Source organism: Loxodonta africana, chromosome 20, assembly GCF_030014295.1.
Source record: "Loxodonta africana isolate mLoxAfr1 chromosome 20, mLoxAfr1.hap2, whole genome shotgun sequence".
Taxonomy (NCBI): Eukaryota; Metazoa; Chordata; class Mammalia; order Proboscidea; family Elephantidae; genus Loxodonta; species Loxodonta africana.
In genome coordinates, this window is record NC_087361.1 from 52157494 (window position 1) to 52181450 (window position 23957).

At 39.9% G+C, this 23957-nt stretch overlaps 1 protein-coding gene across 9 annotated transcripts in view; it reads right to left on the reverse strand.

The window, feature by feature from the left end:
- Nucleotides 1-23957, reverse strand: part of GRIK1 (glutamate ionotropic receptor kainate type subunit 1) — a 476634-nt gene that overhangs the window by 44517 nt on the left and 408160 nt on the right. For 4 of the 9 annotated variants that reach the window (XM_010590327.3, XM_023548468.2, XM_064273155.1 and 1 more), the window contains 5 exons: nt 20988-21032; nt 14598-14711; nt 12930-13133; nt 11416-11639; nt 3098-3216 (listed from right to left, as the gene is read on the reverse strand). In XM_010590327.3, the coding sequence (XP_010588629.1) occupies nt 3098-3216; nt 11416-11639; nt 12930-13133; nt 14598-14711; nt 20988-21032 (706 nt within the window). The remainder of the gene's footprint in view (nt 1-3097; nt 3217-11415; nt 11640-12929; nt 13134-14597; nt 14712-20987; nt 21033-23957) is intronic. The other 5 variants (XM_023548472.2, XM_003410315.4, XM_010590326.3 and 2 more) reach the window with 2 other exon arrangements.

Consider the following 23957-nt stretch of genomic DNA (forward strand, 5'->3'; position numbering starts at 1 on the left):
TATGGCTTAAGATGGAGAAGAAAATTGGAGTCTACCAAGCAACAAACAAATGAGTTTATGCTTGGCTTTAATCTCTAAATGGACACATGTATTCCTCATGAAATCAAAGCCAGCTCAAGGCTCGTGATAAGCAGATCAAGGTTGGTAGAGTTTCTAGGCTTTGAGTTAACAGATTTGTTCTCCAAACGCTATTATTTGGTATGTTCGTGGTTTACTCCCTTTTAATGAGGTGAATGGTTTGACTGCAGCTTGTGTTTCCTTCTTTTGTTTGTTTGGTGGAATTCAGGTGCATAATATTACATAGATTTAGAACAGCTTCCATCAAATTGCCTCCAAGGATTTAGTGGAATAGTTTGTTGCTCTTATTTTAATCTCATGGTTTAATGGATTTATATGCCTGCGGGTACTGTGTTTAATGCCCAAGGTTGTTTCATATCTTTGTACTGAATTGATCTAGCAGCCTTGTGGCAGTGTGTTATTATTTTACATCTTTAGTTGGTTAATATTAAAATAGCTTTTATTTCATAGAATAACCATGGGAAGTAAACAGCACAGTTAATAGATATATTTTTCTTAGCTGGTAGGTGCAGGTTTTTTGCTCTGAATACTTTCATAGTTATTTGTCTATACTCAAAAAAAAAAAATTTTTTTTTTCATGAAAAGGTAAGGTTTTAACTTACATATTTGTATAATTATTTTACACAGCAGTAAAACTGGAGAGATGGGTGGAGTATCTACTATTGACATACCATGAGATAAAAAAAAAAAAAAAAAAAAAGACATACCATGAGATACAATGTATAAATTCACATCTTCCACAGTTTAAAACATGTGTTTATATTTTTGGACGAAGATGTCTTTGGAAATTGAGAAAAATATCCACAGAAACATGGGTTTTAACCTATTGAGATTACATTTTGGGTGGTATGAGCTTGTCTTCCTTTTCAATGTATTATTGTATGTTTCTATTTTCACACAATTTTGTGAATTTCATGGCTGTCCACGTAACTGACATACTTAGAACTGGCTTCTCTGAAGGAGAGATGATTTGGCTAAGTCCAGACCCCTAGAGGATGAAGTTTTGAGAACCACAGTGTAGAGTAAAACACCATCAGAAAAAACTGGGGTGAGAGACAATACTTGCTGAAGTCTCTTTAGTGCCATTTACGGCAGACATGACAGCCAATCCTGATCCAGACTTTGCTCGCGCTCTGTAGAAAAGAGAAAGCCTGATCATCACATTAAGAAAAGGAATGAAGCAAAATGGTTTCCAACTGAGTACAGTGACAAGCTTCTGCTAACACGAGAAAGCTTAACAGTTGATGCCAAGATTAGCTACCTGGTCCAACACCACATGCCAAAGACAGATGCCCTGACAATCATGTGTACCACAAGTTTGTCCATGGAAACATTTGTTCCACCTGATACATGTTTCAAACTTCTTGAAAGACAAGCAGAGTCTGGTTGGGGCTGACTGTCATGTACCCAAGGTAGTGGTAACTAGCTGACACTGCATCCCACAGTTTGCTGTGGATGATGGTAAACTCCAAACAGGTACAATATTAAAGAGCAGTTCTGGGGGGCGGGTGTACGCGTAGGACAGAAGGCAGTCAAGGTCACACACGTACCCAAACCTGCTGCATTTTCTGCAAGACTCAACTATGCATTTTCCTTGGAGCAAGTGTTAGCATGCTTGGCTGCCAACCACAAGTTGGAGGTTTGAGTCCCCTCAGAGATGCCTCAGAAGAAAGGCCTGGTGTTCTACTTACAAAAAATCAGCCATTGAAAACCATGTGGAGTACAGTTCTACTCTGACACACATGGGCCCACTATGAGTTGGAATCAATTTGACAGCAACTGGCCTTTTTAATCGCTGGGGAAGGCAAGCTATAGGGAAAGAGTGCGGTCTCTTCATTCTTTAAACTAACTGCTCACAAGAGAAATGCTCTAAAAATTAAACGTACTAGTAAAGAAGTACATGGCTTCTAGTGGGCTTTCCTAGAGGATTTGTAGTTCCGTGCTGTGCTCTAAATCCATGCAAATGATTTTTAGTAAATCCGTTGCTGTGTCTACACCTATTTAGCAGTGCCTTAAGCAAACTATACTTGATTGCATGACTAGAGGATTTACCCACTTTCCTCAAATATTTGGAATTTCCACACTGGAGATCCTTGAGTTTTCTTCCTCTAATTTGTAGACATAGAGCATAAATATTTCAAGTAGTACGGTAAAAACTCCCCGATGAGAAGCCTTAGGGTTCACCCGAAACAAACTTGTTAACGTATATCTCAGCTAACTCTCCTATGCCAATTTATTTTGCAGCTTATTGTCAGAGGAGCAGCTATTCCAAACACAACAGCATCTGTGATTCAGGATTTTCTTAAATGAATGCATTTAATCTTGGAAGTATTATTCTAGACCATATGCCTGGAATCAAAGCTTCAGAAAATTCACAACAGAGATGGATATTTTTCCAAGTGTTAAAATATCTCACTCTCCCAACAGAAGCAAGAGCTCCAGAATCATTAAAATATATATATATAATATATGTATGGTTTGAATTTTATTTCCCCTACCCTTATATTTACTGATGTTATGGCTATCAGTCAAGGGGGATTGTAAAGTTTTGGGGATCTTTAAGATAAATCCCAGTAGGGTTTGTCAGAGTGGTGGAGTTCTAGGTGTTGCCAGCTATTTGAAGAATGCAAGTGAACTTAAAAGTCACAGGATTCAAATTCCACTCCTTTCAGAACTCTGAGTTGTGGAACGGTTGCTTAAAAGAAGAAGACTGATACTTCCATCTATGCAAATATGTAAACAATTTCTAAAGTCCTTTTTCCTTTGCTGCCCACAGGAAAATTTGTATTTATTACTTGATAGAAGGGTTATGTCAGATATATAGCAAAGAGCTCCATTTAGGTCATCGTCTTTGTCTTTGCCTTCAGAGCTGGCTAGGAAGTCAGTTGCTATTTATTCATCGATTTAATTCCTGAACTTCTTTTTCAGCCTACCCTCTAGCTTCATGATGGAGTTTACCAGCATGAAAACTGTCAGCAGACTGTGGGATGCATGTGACAAAGACAGGTAACCGGTGTACCTTGCTGCATGAGAGCTCCAACTCCAAACCAGAAACTATTTAGTAAAGTAAAATTGTTTTCCACCACGTCTGAGTCAGGGTTGCATGGGTGGGGATTATACCACTCGTAGGGTGTAAACCTGCGGTAGTTAACAGAAACAGTCTGTAAACATCAGGCAAAGACATGTGGCGCCAGCAAAACCTGCCCAACAATGCAGAAAACCCAACAATGGCGAAAGCATCAAACCCACACATTTAAAGACCACAGTCATAAACTTACGGCTTTGGCAGACAAAGCGCAAAGGAGCCTTGTGGCGTTAGTATCTACCTGGCTTCTTATTTCTACGCAAAGCCCGTCGGCCAGCTGGAAATGGACTCCACAGACCTACGTCTACTGAGTGCTTCTGCGTTTTCACTCATTTCTGTTTTATCGAACAACTAGATGGACTGTAAAGAAAGGTTTACCCAACCCAAGTATTGACCCATCAACTGGAGATGACAGTGACACGTGCTTGTCGCACAGCAACTGCCATGTCGAGATACCATGTTGCTAGGTACTGTGGAGAAAGAAAGAAGAGGAGTGACTCGCTTCCAAAGGGCTTCTATGGACAGATACTTAGAAGGAGTCAAGCACTCTAGCAATTTCCTAGTGCTTCAGGGAAGCTGCAAGCTGAAAACAATTAGTGAGCAAAGAAGGATGGATTTTTGGGATATATTTCGTATTTTTAGGATTGTGTTTGGAAACAAAATCGCAATTCCTGAATGAAGAGACAAAGCTTAAACCTGGAAGTCTCCTGGCCTAGGTACAGGGGTCCATTAGCATTAACTCCATAGCATGCTTTGTCGGAGACTTTCGGTTTATAACTCCCTCTGGATTTCATTTTAACTTAATTGTTTCCAGAACTATGGACTGTGATCTCCCATCACCAACCCTCCTGAGTTAAGACATAAGATTTCTACAGTCTTATCATAGCTCAAAAAGGTTTCTGGGTGGTACAATTTATGCTTGGATGTTAACCAAAAGCCTGGTGGTTTGAACCCACCCAGTGCCACCGTGGAAGAAAGATCTTCCAAAATGACTATGGCCAAGAAGACCTTATAGAGCTAAATTACACTCTGTAACACATGGGGTCTCCATGAGTTGGAATCGACTTGACAGCAACGAGTTTTTGTTTTGTTTTGATCATAGCTCTGCCTATAGGGTGTTGAACCACAAGCAGCAAAACATTCTAGAAAAGCAAATAGTAGACTGGGCAAATGACCTTGAACAAGTCACTCAACCTCTTTGGCCTCAGTCTCCTTACCTGTGAAGTAGAGAGAATCTAGATATATCTGGAGGTGTGCTTAAAAAAATCTGGGGGACTGAATAAAGTTTCAATTCTTTATTTTCTAAACATCTGCCTGACTTATAATAGCCCAGAGGAAGTCTCTGCTCTGTGGTTATTTTTAAGGCTATCTTGCCAAGGAGCACTTATTTTTCCTAAGAGTCATTAGCAGATACTATGCAAAGTGATCTAGAAATGATTTAAAATGCAGCCGTTCTTAGCACTGGAAGCTTTGCCATTTGTCTTTGGGTCCTTTTGATGCAGGCAGGAGCGCTAGAGAAATGTTATACCACCGTAAAGCTGATGAGAACATACGGAAAGCTCTCCAGCCATAAGGCTTCAGCAGTAAACAATAGCAGATTGCTGACACATTGGGGAGAAGGGGGATTAAGGTGCATACATTATCTATATCAAAGGCAGGTCACACTGCGAATCATGTGTGAGGAACTGGGCAGATGGTTCCTCTTAATGAAAAACCATTCTCTGAAGCCCTGGACACAGTCTGGAGAGTACACAGTGTCTCCTCATCAAACCTCAGGGGGACTGGGATAGCAGCCTCGTAGTTTATCCCGACACAATGGTATCCGACTCATTACTGCAGCTTCTCCACTGCTGCAGGGAGCCCAGTGCAGTGGGAAGCTTATGAATATACCTTTAATTGACAATGCCATGCCAATACATTTTAATTACTGTTTCGACAATATAATTAAGTTATGAATTGTTTCAACAATATAATTAAGTTGTAAACTTATACACACTTAGAACCCTGGTAGTTTGCTGAGCTGAAGAAATGAACACCAGTATTAATGAACCCACTAATTGAAACAATATGCAGAGTAAAGATGCTGTTACTTAAACAATATCACCATCACTTGTACAATAATTTAAAAATATTAAGTACAATAATCAGGTGGTTGATGAAGGATTTTTTTTCCAAGCAGACCATAAAACCTGGCAACCCTAAAATTCTTGTATGTCTCCCCCCAGATATGCTGTGCTCAACGAGCTTACCATGTCTCTCTTTGGAGTGCTGCCTTTAACTTGTTGCAGTGTTTCATACTTTGCACTTACAAGTGAGCAATTAATCTCATTTCCTATGTCAAAAAGGAAAGCTGTCTAAATAAGAATGTGCTTCTGCCTGCTCTGTGGAGATATTTTAAGTTCTTTCTGTCTGGGAATTTGAGCGACTTGAGAAGGGTGTGAAATAAGAACATTAAATGACAACAAGACGCTCTGCTGTAAGACACTGGCTTTTTATAATGCAATAGACCTACCTGCTGTGTGGATGTAGATATTTCAGCTTGAAATTCCTAATGCCCAATACAAGATAGCCAGTGCAATAGCCGTGTCTGCATCAGGAGGGCCGGGGAAAAGGTTAATCATCTGCACCAGTGATAGCCTGGAACTTCCACCCCAAATGATTCTCAAGAAATCAATACTGATCTTTAGTAAAATGCCAGAGAAAGGGACAGATACACCTAGAATCTGTGTCAAAACTTACACATAGAAGATTAGGATCGTGTTCAAATTTGAAGGTTCATTTCGGGCTTATTTTAATACATGTCAGGCTTGTACTTGAATGGGAGACATAAAAAGACCTTCATACTGAAGATCTTTGATTAAGGGGCTTTTTTTTTTTTTTTCTTTTTCATGTGGCTGAGAACAGACATTGGGCTACATTGAGGACTGAAAGATCCATTCATTTTTTAAAGAAGAAAGGTCTACTGGAACTTGTAATATAATGATTGGTTTTGTAGTATAACTTTAGAGTTTTCTTTCAAAGGCTTAGTTGGTTATTATCATTATTTTTTGCCAAATGCCAACTTAAAAATATGTTTAATTTTAAGAAGACAAACATAAATAATACCATGTAAGCAGACATTATATCTGGATATTTGGTCTATTTTAAAAATTGAAGTTACAAGTTGGACATAATTCCTTGGGGTTATGTTTTTCTCTAGGATTGTTAGGATGGTGCAGAACTGGGTGGTGTTTCATTCTGTTTTACATGGGGTTGCTATGAGTCAGGACTGACTTGATGGCACCTAACAGCAACAACAACATGTGTTTCTCAAAGAGTAATTAGAAAAAATGTCAACCACAAAAACAAAAACACTAACATCCACACTTGTTGCAAGTCATAGTAATGAAAATTTTTGTATAATTTTCCTCAGTCCCTTTGATGTCTACCACTGTATAAATTCAATTCAGTTTAGCAAATGATTCTTAAGTATCTATCTTGTGAGGTCATTAGTCTAAATACAGAGATGGTCTTTATTTTTCCTTTTTAAAAGAAACGTAAAAAGGACATACATGAACTCAAAAGTCTCTTCAGATCTAAAGATGATTATGAGATTTTCTGTTTTTCCTTTCCACTTCACTAACTTTGAGTGCCACCACTCACCTGTTACTGGGGTTGTCATACTGTGGTGGCCTGCATGTTGCTGTGATGCTAGGAGTTATGCCACCAGTATTTCAAATACCAGCAGAGACGCCCACGGTGGGCAGGTTTTAGCAGAGCTTCCAAACTAAGACAGACTAGGAAAAAGGACTTGGTGATCTACTTCTGAAAAGATCAGCCAGCGAAACACTTATGAAGAACAATGCAACATTGTTTGGTGCAGTGCTGGAAGATGAGCCCCTCAGATTGGAAGACACTCCAAGTATGACTGGGGAAGAGCTGCCTCCTCAAAGTAGAGTTGACCTTAATGACATGGATGAAGTAAAGCTTTCAGGACCTTCATTTCCTGATGTGGCATGACTTAAAATGAGAAGAAACAGCTGCAAACATCCACTTGTAATCAGAATGTGAAATGTACAAAGTAAGAATCTAGGAAAATTAGAAGTCATAAATAATGAAATGGAGCACTTGAAGATTGCTATCCTAGGCATTAGTGAACTGAAATTGGCCATTTTGAATTGGACCTCCATATGGTCTACTATGCTGCGAATGACAAATTGAAGAGGAGTAGCATTGCATTCATTGTCAAAAAGAGCATTTCAAGATTTATCCTAAAGTACAATGCTGTCAGTGGTGGGATAATATCCATACACCTCCAAGGAAGACCAGTTAATATGACTATTATTCAAATTTACAAACCAACCACTAATGTTAAAAATGAAAAAATTAAAGATTTTTAGGGGCTGCTGCAGTCTGAAATTGATCAAACATGCAGTCAAGATACACCGATAATTGCCAGTGATTAGAATGTGAAAATTGGAAACAAAGAAGATTAGAATGTGAAAATTGGAAACAAAGAAGAAGCATCAGTAGTTGGAAAATATGGCCTTGGTGATAGAAACCATGCTGAAGACTGCATGATAGAATTTCACAAGACCAGTGACCTATTTTTTGGAAACATTTTTTCAACAACATAAACGACTATACATGTGGACCTCACCAGATAGAATACACAGGAATCAAATCGACTACACCTGTGGAAAGAAATGATGGGAAGCTCAACATTATCTGTTAGAACAAGACCAGCGGCTGACTGCAGAAAGACCATCAACTGCTCATAGGCAAGTTCAAGTTGAAGGTGAAGAAAATTAAAACAAGTCTGCGAGAGCCAAAGTATGACCTTGAGTATATCTCACCTGAAGTTAGAGACCACCTCAAGAATAAATTTGAGGGATTGAACACTAATGACCAAACACAAGATGAGTTGTGGGATGACATCAAGGACATGATACATGAAGAAAGCAAACATCATTAAAAAAGACAGGGAAGACAGAAAAGACCAAAGTGGATGTCAGGAGAGACTCTGAAACTTCTTCTTGGATGTTCAGTAGCTAAAGCGAACAGAAGAAATGATGAAGTTAAAGAGCTGAACACAAGATTTCAAAGAGCAGCTTGAAAAGACAAAATCAAATATCATAAGGAATTGTGCAAAGACCTCAAGTTAGAAAACCAAAAAGGAAGAGCATACTCACCATTTCTCAAGCTGAAAGAACTGAAGAAAAATTTCAATCCTCAGGTTGCAGTTTTGAAGGATTCTACAGGGAAAATATTGAGCAATGCAGGAAGCATCAAAAGAATATGGAAGGAATTCACAGAGTCACTGTACCAAAAAGAATTGGTCGACATTCAGCCATTTCAGGAGATAGCATATGATCAAGAACCAATGGTACTGACGGAAGAAGTCCAGGCTGCACTGAAGGCATTGGTGAATAACAAAGCTCCAGGAATTGATGGAATACCAATTGAGGTATTACAACAAACAGACACAACTCTAGAAACGCTCACTTGTCTATGCCAAGAAATTTGATAGACAGCTTACTGGTCAACCAGCTGGAAGAGATCCATGTTTGTGCCCATTCCAATGAAATGGGATCCAACAGAATGCATAAATTACTGAACAATATCATTAATATCACACACAAGTAAAATTATGCTCAAAATCATTCAAAAGTGGTTGCAGCAGTACATTGACAGTGAAATGCTAGAAATTCAAGTTGGATTCAGAAGAGGACATGGAACCAGGGATATATTGCTGATGTCAGATGGATCCTGGCTGAAAGCAGAGAATACCAGAAAGATGTTTACCTGCATTTTATTGACTATGGAAAGGCATTCTACTGCGTGGATCTTAACAAATTATAGGTAACATTGTGGAGAATGGGAATTTCAGAACACTTGACTGTGTTTGTGAGGAACCTGTACATAGACCAAGAGGCAGTTATTTGAATAGAACAAGGAGATACTGCATGGTTTAAAGTCAGGAAAGGTGTGCATCAGGGTTGTATCCTTTCACCATACTTATTCAATCTGTATGTTGAACAAATAATCCGAGAAGCTAGACTATATGAAGAAGAACGGGGCATCAGGATTGGAGGAAGACTTATTAACAACCTGCGTTATGCAGATGACACAGCCTTGCTTGCTGAAAGTGAAGAGGACTTGAAGCACTTACTGATGAAGATCAAAGAGCTCTTTGCTAACAAAAGGTGGACACTTCGAATACACCAGCCACTCCTTGGAAACCCTGTGTGGCAGTTCTACTCTGTCCTATCAATTGTCTACGAGTTGGGATCAACTCCATGGCAACAGGCTTTTTTTTTTTTTTTGTCTTTGGTGAAGTTGGCATAACCAGTAATGTGCTTGCTCATCACCTTTATCTTGCCTGTTGTACTCATCAGCATCATTGCCTGGATAGAATCACAAGTGGGGAATATAGAAGCTCACTCTTCTGTTAGCCTCTGCTGCTTGCGTTGGTCTACTAGTCTTCATATCACCTAATGGGGTGGCCCTCTCCAGAGCAAAGGACTGGAGCAAGGAGTCAATGCAAGTTGTCTTATTCATTAGAGCATCTATCACCTTAGGGTATTCATTTGTTAAATGGCCATTGTGGCGGGGGAGGGGGAGCATTACCTTCCCCCAGGAGTCTGAATGAAACATGAACCTCCAAAGGTGAGCACCTCATTGTTAAAAATTTGATATTCAAAGCAGTATCATCTTTAATTATTTAGAACATGGTTTCTCAACCTTGGCACTGTTAACATTTCGAGCCTGATAATTCTTTGTTGTAGGGGACCGTACTGTGCATTATAGGATATTTGGCAGCAACCCTGAACTCTATCTACTTGATACCAGTAGCAACCCGGTCACCCAGTTGTGACAACCAAAAGTATCTCCAGACATTGCTAGATGTCCTGTGGGGTGGCTAAACCTCTACTGATTGAGAACAACTGATTTAGAGCATTAAAGGATTGGAGGATAATACCATTATATATACTGTTGATATTTTATTTTCTGTGTTAAGGTGTATGGAAAGAGAGCTTTGGTTACTATTTAAACGTAGTTTAAAGTTTGACCAAAATTTGGGAAACAACCTGGGATTTGGTAATGACATACCTTATTATGTATGTAAAATTTAAAACCTTTCACATTGGATGCATAAATATCTACATGTGAGAGCACACATATATTCATTTTGTCTACGTCTGGCTTGTGGATCTTTAAGACCTTTCCAGGCTGGGTTATTTTTTCTAAGCTTTCTGTATAATTACACCAGGGAAAATGCTACCTGGCATTAATCAAAACCAGACAGGGGATCATGACAAAGGGCTAGCATGAAGAAATATGGCTTTTAGAAATTCCTGGAGGGAAAACAAAAATTAATCGGGGAAAAAGTTCACTGGGTTTTGTTAAAAGGTGAAAAAGATTGAGAACAAGTAGGGAGACATACAAAAGCAATTATTTTTTACATGGTTTATCTGGGGATATCAAATGTTTAAGCCAACAGAAAGATAAAGTAGCTGTGTTTCAAATTCAGCATCAAAGGTATGTCGAAAATATGATGTACTGCAAGGTATAAAAATCCTCTGAAGACCTGTATGGAGCAGAATGGTCAAATATAGAATTAGATCTCAACACATAAAACCTAAACTGAATCATCTTGGTGGTGGCATAAAGATTTTATGCCTCTAGACTCTGTATGTGAGTGATCTATCCTTTTATAGTTATTTCTAGAATTCTCTTACTCATTCTCAAATTAAAAAAAAAAAAAATAGACTTCATAAATGCCTTTAAACTGTTTGTCTTTATTCCTGAGGATTTCACAGTCTTGTTTCATTCCACCGTTTCTTGTTTGCTACAGTAATTCTTAGCTAATTTTTCTCTCAGTTTTGTGTAACCAAATATTCTAGTGATCATGATACTATTTTACTGACTCCTGTTGAAACATTTTACATTTATTAGTTGAAGCACTGTTTTTGTTGTAATATAACTGAGGGAATATGGGCAAATGACCCTTCTATATCCCTTGAAGTGCTGGAAGAAATAAATTGACACAAAATTATTGACTGACTCTATTTTTAAAGTACCTTTGTAAATAATTAGAAAGCATTCGCGTACACTGTGGTGTTAATGTGGGGAAACTATGACAAGATAGAGCTAAGCAAAACTGAAACAGCATTTTAAAGTTCCTAACCTTTGTCTGCCTCTAGAGTCTACAGGTCAGTCTGAGACTGACATAGACCTGTGGCAGTAAGTTCAGTTGTCCTTGAACTTACCTTGCGATCACAAAGAGCACACAACTGACCCCCAGGCAGGCCAAGAGCACATACATCCAAATGTCAGGAGACAAGGGGTTGAGGAAGGAGAAGACCCCAGGATTGGTACCATTGGGCTTCCGGTAGAGAATGCTGATGCCCAGGGTCATGAAGGGCTTGGAGAAGTCAATGACTTTCTCCCGCACATAAGTGATGGTGAGAGGAGCCACCGCCAGGTCAGCTCTCTGTAAAAGCAAGCCAGAAATGATTACCTCAGTGGTCTAGCTTCTCTGCAAATGTCTAGACTTTTCCTGGGCACTGGTGATCCCTATTCTCAACTCCTAAGGCTTTTCAGTTCCTAGGTAGCGCAAATGATGAAGCACTTGACTACTAGCTGAAAAGATGGCAGTTCAAACTCACCCAGAGGTACCCAGAAGGCAGGCCTGGAAATCTGCTTCGTAAAGGTAACAGCTTTGAAAACCCTATGGAGCGGTACTACTCTGCACACATGAGGTCACCACGAGTCAGAATTGACTCACAGCAACTAACAAAGACAATGCTTCTCATGCAAGCAGTTTCTTGTGATGATTGGCTTTGATATAAAGAGTGGATTCATACAGTTATATTTATTAATTCAATATTTACTAGCAAAGAGAAATCAGAAGGTATAAACATATATATGTGTGTAAATGTATGCGTACACACACACACACTCACAAACATACATACATATACATGAAACTGAGCAAAGGAAAAAGCCACAGGGGGATTTCTTTAAGAAAGGCATGTGAGAAAAACAAGGGGTCAGTAGCTTGGTCATAATAGCTGGCAAGATGAAATTTCACTCTGAGCTGAAAACTTCAGGAATTTTTATCTAATTTAAGAACCACTTGGGTTTATTCTTCAGTGTAATGAATGGACTCATACCTTTTTATCCTCAACTGCCCTTCCAAGGAAGCAAACTCCATTTCTAAATTTTTCTTTCCTATGTTTTAATACTTTTTATAGTTCAAACCACCACCCGTCTGTCAGTTGGTCATACTGTGGCGGTTTGCGTGTTACTATGATGCTGGAAGCTATGCCACCAATATTTCAAATACCAGCAGGTCACCCATGGTGAACAGGTTACAGCAGAGCTTCTAGACTAAGATAAACTAGGAAGAAAGGCCTGATGATCTACCTCTGAAAATTAGCCAGTGAAAGCCCTATGGATCACAACAGTATATTATCTGATACGGTGCTGGAAGATGAGCTTCCTAGGTTGGAAAGCACTCAAAATACACAGTGGCCTCAACAGTGGACTCAAGTATGCCAAGGATTGTGAGGATGGCACAGAACTAGGCTGTGTTTTGTCTTGTTGTGCACAAAGTTACCAGGAGTCAGAGCTTACTCGACTGCAACTAATACGATTCAAAATATATTTAAATTTCTTCCAACAATGACTGAACCAATTTTTCTCTTTTATCTTACTTCCTCTTATGCATTTATTTTTCTATACAAATACGACCCGTATTAGGAGATGCAGTTTTGCTTACATGATCTATGAGTTCTTTGACCATCCCATTCCATTCTCCTTTGTCATTCTGGGCTCCATATTTGCCATCAGGGACTAGTTTGACATCATAAATGAAACCCAGGATATTTGACAATTCCTTCAACAGATCCAGGCAATATCCTTCAAATCGGTCATTTCCATATAGGGGCTTATCAGACTTCCTGTACATCACATAGGGCTCTTCCTATATAAAACAAACCAAATATGAAAACACTGTTATAATGAAAGGCAGAATTTACTTAAGCAATTTGCACCAGCAGCTTGAAGATATAAAATATTTTTAAAATGATTTTCTAAGATTTGAGAGTATTGAACTCAGTTGCTCACCTCCCTGCCTTTGCCAAACTCATCTTCTTTCAGACACTCCGTGTATTATTTTTTCTTTCTCTCCCACTGGCCTCTTTGGATGGGAGCTTTTTCCTCCAATGTGGGGGGCAGTGCTGGGAGTGAATGACATGGTGAAGATACACTCATGTTTCAGCTTTAGGTCTGAGGAGAGGGCAGGGCAGAAGGCAGGGAGGGCTGGACTTCCTCTGGATTACCTGCCCTCCCTCCTGGCTTTAATCTAAGAGCCTCCCCTACTTACAAAAGGGAAATCTATATTAACAAATAGATTTTCTCCTTCCTCAAATGTGCTGTCTACTGAATAATCTCATTTCCTCGTCTCCCAGCTATATTTCATTTAATTTTAACTATTCACTTATCTGTATATGTTTTGGTTGATTTCTTTTAAGGTATCTTATTCCAATGATCTTTTCGGTGTCTTCTTTTATAATGAGCCCAACTTTCTTCTTTGAAATTACCTCAAATCTCACATCTGGTAATTCTTTGCTTATACACTTACATAATAAATCCCCTACCCCCTGAATAATGGACATTTCTCCGTTACTACCATGATCTATAGAGACCCTAGGTGGTGAAAACAATTACCACATTCAGCTGCTAACTGAAAGCTTGGAGGTTCAATTCCATTCAAAGTCACCTTGGAAGAAAGACCTGGAGGTGTACTTCTAAAAAATCAGCCTTGAAAGCCCCATGGACCACAGTTCTACCCTGAAACACACAGGGTCATAATGAGCTGGAATCGACTACAACTGGTTTGGTTTTTAGCCTTACTGTGATCTCTGATGTTATTCTTATCTTACCTAAATGAAAGATTTTATTTTACAAAATTATAATAGTTACTATACTACTAATGAGCCTCTGGGTGGTGCAAACGGTTAAGAAGTCAAATACTAGCCAAAAGATTGGTGATTTGAACCCGCCCAGAAATGTTTTGGAAGGCATGGAGCCATCATGAGTCAGAATTGACTCAATGGCAACTTTTTTTTTTTTAAAAAACATTTATATGTATATGGAACTCTAGTGGCACAGTGGTTAAGAGCTTGGCTGCTAACCAAGAGGTCAGCTGTTCGAATCCACCAGCTGCTCCTTGGAAACCCTATGGGGCAGTTCTACTCTGTCCCGTAGGGTTGCTATGAATCAGAATTGACTCAACAGCAGTTTTTTTTTTTTTTTTTTAAATATATATACAACAATTAACAATGGACATTTGCAGACAGAGTAGCTGGCATGAAAGAAACCATCAGGAATTCTTCAGTGCCTATGATAGGAATCTGGATCGTAGGAATTCCATGCAGCCACTTACCAGAATGGTGGTGACGATCAGCGTTCGGTTGGCCAGTGAATCGCTGATATTGTTGGACCTGTCTTTGTTGCCATCCGTCATATTTAGTCCACTGTTGGAGTTCCAAATCCCAATCTACACAGAACACAGTGCATCAAAGGCTGCTGGCTGCCAGTGACAGCATTTATGATAAAGGGAGACCCCTTCTCCACCACGGATGGGCATAGAAACTCACAGTCTGGGAAGAGGACACCACAGTGGAAGCTAGTGAATATGGGGAAATGATGGAAGGATGACCGTATAGATGCATGTGGAAAATTTGTGCTATTCAGCGTGGGGAAGCTTAGGGCGGGGCAAGGAGAAATCTTTTTGCTTTTAATTCCTTAAGCTGTTTTTCTTAATTGAATATCAGATTGTTTTTTTCTTCTCAATGTTTATTTTTTGAACACCTACTAAGTACCAGGAGCTGTTCTAGGCACTGGGAGACACAGCAATGAACAAGCAGACCGCCCTCAAAGAGCTTATATTCTACTGAACCTTACAATGTTGAAGTGAGAACATCAGTGGCTCTAAAGCTTATAAAGAAGAAGATGACAGGAGAGGGTAGATGGTGGAGAGACTGGTTATCCAAAAGGGAATCACCAAAAGAAGAAAAAGTAATGAGCAGTAGACTAAGTTCTGGGTCTATCTCCATTGAGCAGCCAGTGCTGGGTGAAAGATGGCTCTTGTGGGCCCTAGGAGGACTCTGTTTGTATCCGTCATGGTACCCAGCATCCTCCATTATCATCTGTTTACCTGTCTTGTCTGTCCTTTGGGCCATGAGCTTTCCATTGAGGATATCCTTCTTTTATTGGCCATTGATCTCTCTATCATACACCCAACCATGGTGATTGGCATTCAGGGAAGCCCAATGGTCTTTTAAAAAATAATGACCTACAATTTTCTATAATGACCTACAATTTTCTCCAGTGACCAACTCACTCGTGAGTTATTTGTCCCAATAGAAGAATACTGATTTGTTTAGCCTCTGGAGAAGAGCCTTAGAGAACTGAACTATTTTTCTGATGTATTCCTGTAGGTATTTACTATCAGCCTGGTGAGACAGGATGCAGGAGTGCTTCAGAGCCAGGCAGACCTCGTTGCTGCGTGCCCTTGGACAAGATGCTAACCTCTCTCAGCACTTTATTGGGATATTAAGAAGATCAAATGAGATGATGCCTGTGAAGGTATTTGAATATGGTAAGAGATACACAAATGTTCAGTAATAATAAAAAAACATTCATATGACTGCACCAGTAATTGCAGTCTTCAGGCTTACCCTGTTGTAAATGAACTTGGAATCATTAGTGGTTTTTTAATTTTTTTAATTCAGAAGCTGATAAAGAAAGAAGCTATGAAACACAAGGGCAGTTTAGCGACACTAGCCCTGGTGGTACAAAGGTTAAGTGCTCGGTTGCTAACCAGAAGGTTGACAGTTCGAGCCCAAACAGCAGCTCCATAGGAGAAAAGACCTGGTGATTTGCTCCCATAAAGAGTGCCTAAAGCCCACTGCCGTTGAGTCCATTCTGGCTCATAGCAACTCTATAGGTTTTCCAAGGCTGTAAATATTTACATAAGCAGACTGCTGCATCTTTCTCCCTCTGAGCAACTGGTGGATTCAAACCGCTGACCTTTTGCTTAGCAGCTGAGTACTTTAACCGCTGTACCACCAGGGCTCATTCCCATAAATGTCGTGGTCTAGAAAATCCTGTAGGGCAGTTTTACTCTGTCACATGGGGTCCTATGCATTGAAAATGCACTTGATGGCACCCAACAACCACCTTTGGACATAGTCTGCGATGGACAGGGCGCACCTATACTTGATCCCTGAATATATTCCCCCAGTGGAAGAACATTTGATGAGCTGGATAGAAGGAGTTTTGCAAACAGACTTTTGTCAAGATCCCAGTGTGACCTTGGGTAAATTAATTAACCCTGCTCGGCCTCAACTTCCACATTAGCATAGTGGAGAGAGCAGGGTCTTTCTGATGATCAACAACACATCACATGTGGAAATGTTAGACTCCTTCCTTCTTCCTCTCCTATTTCTGTATGTTGGCTTACTGCCTACAGTCAATAGCTAAAAATTCATTTAGGTTAACAAGTCTTTTTTTTTTTAAGAAACTTAAAGGCTTTGAGGAAATGTCAAGGGCTATCACATGTTTACACATTAGCGTAAACTATTTCAATTTTGCTGTTTTCTTTCTACTCCTAATTTGGGTTAGTCGAGCAAATGAATTGAAGAAATAAGGAGAAAGACCTAGGCAGAATTCTTAACTTGCCTGGATGGGGGCTTGGGGTGCTGTATGCATTTGAAATTGTTGTGATCCTATCTGAAGAGAAGGTACTGGAGCTGGGATGTAAAATAGCACCCTAAATAACATTAGTATTTCTAGGACCTAGAGTGATGTCTGTCACTTAGAATGCATGCAATACATGTGTGTTGATCTAAGAATCTTCAGTTTGCTTTGGCTGGTTTTAAACCCTCTCAACTTACACCCTTTGTTCTGATTTTTTGAGGCAAAGACCTTTGCTTCTAGGAAACATAACTCAGGATGAACACACCTGGGAGCCTATTGTTTTCACCCAAAGCCGTCCTTTAAGTTGTGAACGATTGACTTCTAACTCTATGAAGACCATGTGTAAAGTAGGCCCTGAGGTGCTTCCAGATTAAACCTTGAGTAGCCACTGGGGAGACTGGAACTTAATTTTTAATTAAGTATTGAAGGATGAAGAAAATAACCAGTGTTTTTAGCCAGTTCGTTAGGTAATGGAATATGTTCTCTCTGACTCTTATTTCTATTAATGTCAAGTGTGTGTGTGTGTGTGTGTGTGTGTGTATGTGTTTAAAGAAACTATACTAATGTTTAAAAATGGCAGTGTTGAGCAGCCTGGGCATATCATTTCCTTCTGAGACACAAACTTGAAAATGCAGACAAATACACCTCACACCTCACAGCTTGACATCTAGCTTTTATTCCTCTTGCTATCCCCACTAAAAGTGCAGAAGATTAAGAGAATATTTCTTCTGTATTTTCAATCAACTAAGTCACAGAGTCTTACTCAGTGTGAACTTTCCACCGTAAAATGGGAAAAGGAAGACTATTTTTTTCTTCTATCTGCATAACAGGGTTCCTTTACATCTAGACTAAAACAGAGCCAGAGATAAAGCATGGAGCCCTGATGGCACAGTGGTTAAAAGGCTCCACAGCTAACCTAAAGATAGGCAGTTCAAACCCACCAGCTGCAATGTGGTAGAAAGATGTGGCAGCTCGCTTCGGTAAAGATTTTATAGTCTTGGAAATCCTATGGGACAGTTCTGCTCTAACCTATAGGGTCACTATGAGTTGAATTGACTCGACGGCAGTAGGTTTGGGTTTTGGTTTATGCCTGGAGAGTGGACAGGTAATACACTCAATTTGAATCACCCCAGCCTTCTGTTTTCAAAGTTCATAATAAGCAAAACAGAAGAGTAATTTGTTTTTTGGTATAAATAATCAACTATCTTTGCCTGTTGATTGAAGTAAATGAACATGTTGTCAGCAAACGAAGCTTCCTCTGAAAGAGTGAGATGCCGTGACTCATGTGTGTTGGGAAGAGGGGGGCAGTAAACCAGTTGCCTGGACATTTCACATTTCAGTCCTCTTCTATGACCTTGGAGGAGTGCCCACCTGAGGCGAAACCTCAATTTTCCAACCATGTAGCGAGAGCAGACAGCAGTGATTTACCATTCGTGAGGAAGAACACTCAAGAGCTAAATGGTCTGGCCCTGCCTTCTTTCTCTTTGTGAGCTGGCACGAGGGAACAGACATTTATTATCTAGGACAAATGAGGGAAGTGTTTGAAAATGAGTGCCCGAATGGTATTAAGCAAGCTTTTCAAAAAACGTGACACAACCAAAGGGTGTTCAGAAAGTAACTAGTGTCTACCTTCCAAACCCAGGCAGCAGCAATTCACAAAATCAAAAAATTCAAAATTGCTGGGTAAGATGACCAAGTATCTAGAAAGAAAAATATCTGTTTCCTCTCAGATGAGTCTTATTAACACACATTTTAGTGAGGGGCTTTGAAAAGATTGCTACATCCTGCTCTTAGAAATAATTTCAGGTGAACTATACTGGAGCCCTGGCAACCCTGGTGGTGTAGTGGTTAAGAGCTCGTCTGCTAAACAAAAGGTTGGCAGTTCGAATCCAGCAGGCAGTCCTTGAAAACTCTATGGGGCAGTTCTACTCTGTCCTTTAGGGTTGCTATGAGTTGGCATTGACTCTGCGGCAATGGGTTTGGTTTGGCTTTTGGAAACCTAAGGTGCAGTGGTTAAGAACTCTGCTGCTAACCAAGAGGTCAGCAGTTCGAATCCACTGGCCGCTCCTTGGAAACCTTATGCAGCAGTTCTACTCTGTACTGTAAGGTCACTATGGGTCAGAATCAACTCAGTGGCAATGAGTTTAGTTTGGTTAGATTTATTCTATACTAAGGAGTCCCTGGGTAGTACAAATGGTTAAACCACTCAGCTGCTAACCAGAAGACTGGCAGTTCCAGTCCACCCAAAGATGCCTTGGAAGAAAGGTCTGGTGATCTACTTCCAAAAAATCAGTCATTGAAAACTCTACGGAGCACAGTTTTACTCTGACACACATGGGGTCGCCATGAGTCAGAAGCAACTTGATAGCAACTCCTTTGTTTTTTCTCTTCTATACTGAAAAGGTCAGAGTGTTGAGGACAGCCTTTAGAATTTAAGTGTGGTGGGGGTGACTCCTTCTCTTCGATGATGGCACTGTCTTAGGAAGGTACAATGTGCTTGCTGGTTCTGCTTTGCCTTGTGTGGTAGCCCTCCGGTTACCGTGAACAGCACGCCATGGTTTATAGAAACTACAGTGTGGGAAATGGTGGGTTACCAGGAAAGAAAGAGGGAGAGACACAAAGCCATGGAGCAGAGAGGTCAAAAAGCTACATCCATGGAAGGCAGGATGGATTATTGCAGTTAGTGACAAATAAAGAACATTCCCTCCCCCAAGGACAATTGCCAAGCTTGGGTTCCATCCCTCAGATATTTAGTTTGAATTAATTCAACAATGTCTAAAGTGCCTGAGGTGTCAAGCTGGATTAGTACAATAAGCTTCTTTCTGGGTGTCAGTTAGGTTCACCTATTCACCAGCAGTGAGAAAGCTGGAATCGCCATCTACGTGTCGCCAGTAACCTGATTCACTGAAGATTGAAACAAGGGTATTAAACCTCTGTTGTTGTCGTTGCTTTTTAACGTAAAAGGGGGACTTTTTTTGAGCTTTTCTGTGACTACTACCAAGAAGGAGAAAAGCTTTTCGCAACTGTTTACGGTTTTGAAAGAGTAATTAGAAAGATGAAAGTGAACTTGACAAAACCAGTCAAGCTGAATAACCTGAAATAATTTAAGGTCCATCTGTCAATCGATAGATATTTTAGCAAGTAGTTCTAAAGAGAGCTCGAGAATGACAGACCATGTTTGCATATGGCTGGGACATTTTCCTGATGCAAAGACTATGTTAATGTCTAATGTTTGCGTCTATAAATCTGTGCGCGTCCCTTGGCCACAAGATGCAGTACAATAAACCATGAAATAGTGGGTGTTAGAATTTACAAGATGATTTCTTTTCCCTTCCAAGGTCTTTAATGTTTTTATCTTCTGGAAACTGTGCTTCTAAAACAAATTGGGAGACAGTACGCTCTGACAAAGATACCGTGCAAGACAAAGACTGCTCATAAGAAAGGGAATCTCTGAAAAGGGTTCCCATTTTGTGGTGAAGAAGTCCTCGCCTTCTGAGGTCTCAACCGATCTGACTGGTCTGGGGGATCAAATCTATTTTTGTTTTCCTTCCCCTTAGGGAAATTATTCAGTGATTTGAGGAGGGCTGTAAATGGCCCAGAAACCCTGGTAGCGTAGGGGTAAGTACTACGGCTGCTAACCAAGAGGTCGGCAGTTGGAATCCGCCAGGCGCTTCTTGGAAACTCTATGGGGCAGTTCTACTCTGTCCTCTAGGGTCACTATAAGTCGGAATCGACTCGACGGCAGTGGGTTTGGTTTTTTGGTTTATAAATGGCCCAGCATCTGCTTCTCTTGCAGTTACCTGCTGTCATTCCTAACTGGGACTAATCCTGTCTGGGAGAAGGAAAAATGATTCGGGGGAAATATTTAATCCATCACAAGCCTGTTTTCAGTTCATGGGTCACATTGTTGAGAGAGAACGCATTCAATCACCCTCTTGCCCTCCGAATACAACGTTGCCTCTAAATTGCAATCCAACATCTACTGGTCTGGCAAACTGAGGGGTTGGAGGCTCTTCTTTGATACCCCCTGCCCCATCTCCAGGTTTTCTGCAGTTTTTACCAGGGTACAAACATTCTTCCACACTTTATATAAGTGATTAGACACTTGGCCAGCAGCCTTGGTTTTCAGAGAGAGAAATAAAAATGGCGCTTAATTAAAATGGAGCATAGAACCCAAAAGGTGGGCAAGGATGGGAATGCTGAGAGTGTTACATTCCCCTCCCAGGATTTGAGATCCTATATTTTAGTATAAACCCCGAGAACAGGCACAGTAAAGAGATGAACTGAATATTTGGGTGTGGTGAAAGTTTCTTCTATTTGGTGGTTAAGACCCGATTTTTGCTTTTTCTTTCACAGAATTGAAACATGACTTAAAGCTTTTTGGACTATGCACGGCTGTGCTGCAGAATTAAAGGGTCTTCACGATTTCCTTAAGATTTTAAAGAAATCTAGTACTCTCTAATTTTGGTATTTATAACTAAAATTAAGTACATACGTATATATTTAACAGCTCTGCTCAATACATAAGAATACGTACAAAAGAATAGGGGGCTGGCCAGGCCTCACAAATCACCTGGTGGCCTGACATCAGCTGATGCAGGAAGGAGAACGCTAAGCTCAGCCAATGGTTAATTTTCTACTCCCTGTTTCTCCTTTTCTTCTTTCAAAACTCATTGAAACTGGCCTGGGAAAAGCCTTTCTGTTTTTCTGACCAGAAGGTTCTCCCTGCATGTTTACAGATTAATGGCTGGAATAAACCGTATATGCTTATTTTGACAATACACATATATGTATACATATGACATTTACATATGCTTACACATGCATGTATATATGTATGTGTATGTATATGTATACACATTACATTTACATACACTTATACATGCGCGAATATATGTGTGTGTGCCCTATATGGGTATAGTACATATATATATTCCTAAGCTAGAAGAAGAAAGCATGCTTGATGACTTACTCTTTGATCATGGGCTTACAGAGATTAGAAAACTGACTGAAAGTGAGAAAATGGGCTTTTTCTAACATTTTTCCCTTTGGCCCCGAGGGGCTGACATGAAAAGACAAGTCCTTTCCTCCTTTGGCTCCTGAGAGGGGTTGCTGGGCCTCCCACACCACCCCAAGGCCCAGTCAGCCTTCTCAGGAATTGAGCCCAAATCACCTGAAGAAAGAAAAGTTATTGCAAACAATGAAGGTATAGGAAATAGACTGAGAAAACACTTTCATCTAATTTGATTTTGCCTTTGATGGAAAAACACCAACAGAGTGTGCATAATATTGCAGTGTATAAATAGCAATGAAAGCATAACAATGGCTCCATCTATTTCATCACCCATCTGAGCCAAAAAACCTTCCCTTAACAGCTTTTCTTCTCCCTTCAGCTCTGTCCATTAGGAAGAGTGGAGGGGGGAGAAACCGAGGGTCATAGAGAAGCAGACATTTTCTTAAAATGAACAAAAAATTTTTATGTGCTTTCAGTCCATAACAAGTATTCTTTTCTTTCCTTCTGTCCCCTCCAGCCCAAATCCCACATCCCATTTATGGAGGCGAGGTGGATGCCTGTGCTCTGCCAGGGCTGATGAAACCTACAGGCAGGCAAGAAGTTAAGAAGAAGAGAAAAAGAGAATTTTTGAAACGAGAAACCTGTGTTATCTAATGAGTATTGTCAAAGCTGCAAACTAATTATTTCTATGAAACATGTCAACATCAATGGCTGCCTTCTATTACATTCAGCCTAATTAATCTTTGTTTGTTTCAATTAATGACATTTGGTTGGGGGGAGTACTTAGGACCTGGGAGGAGGGTGGAGGAGGAATGTGTCCCAGTTAATAAAAGCAACAAAACAGAAATGAAAACCTCATTTTAAGAATCAACCAAACTATTAAGTAAGCAATCAATTCTTTCCAAATCCCCTCGTTTATATCAAGGACACCATCTTCTCCACTGCGGGGGGAATAAAATGTTGGATTATAGAGCTGGGATGCCTGGACAATTGTTTTGGGTATTTTGGAATCTTTCTTTTCAAGCTTTTGAACGGCAAAATCTTCAAGCTGTAAGTGTTAATTCCATCTTGTAGTTGTGAATGGAGCCCTGGTGGTGGTGCAGTGGTTAAGAACTTGGCTGCTAACCAAAAGGTTGGCAGTTTGAATCTACCAGGCCCTCCTTGGAAACCCTATGGGGCAGTTCTACTCTGTCCTATAGGGTCTCTATGAATTGGAATCAACTCGATGGCAACGGGTTTGGCTTTTTTTGGTTTATAGTTGTGAATATTAAAATTGATGTGTCGTAATTTTTTTAATATACTGAGAAGCCAAATTCTTCTATTTTTACTACTATGTTATTTAAGTAAATAGTTTACATTTGAATTACTCTAAATAGTAACTAAAATGGAACTTTGAACTTTGACAGATTGAGAATTACAACTGAAATAATCCTAAAAAGGGAACCCAATATTGAAATCCAGGTTCTAGCAAATTAGGGCTGTAGCATGAACCTGCCCTCCTAAACCGTCCCTCCTACTTCATTCTGTCACTCTCTGTCACCAATCTCAAATGGTGTGCATTGCAATTCATTTCTTTTTTTCCTTAAAATATTTTATGTATTTTTGGTGGCCCTGTACACAGCCAAAGTACATTCATTCACAATTTCTACACGAAGAGTTCAATAACGTTTGTTACACACTCATGATTAATTTCTGAGTAACCACTGGATGTCATTCCATTGATAAACCTTTGAGAATTTCTGACTTTTCCAAGTCTACACTCAGCTTCTCAAAACCTTCAAGAGATGGGGCTAAGGACACCCCTCACAGGCTTATGCATGTGATAATATACGCACACTTGTCTTGTAAATCAAGCATCCTATAAACATTAGTGACATAATGTTAACATTGTGAACATGATCTTTGAAGCGCAATTTAAGAATCTAGCTCATCAACATCTATTTGAAGACGAGGGAGAGAGGCTGGAAAACTGGACATAAACAAACGCACTGGAGGGGTCCCATTATTTTTCCACCAGTGTGTGTAATT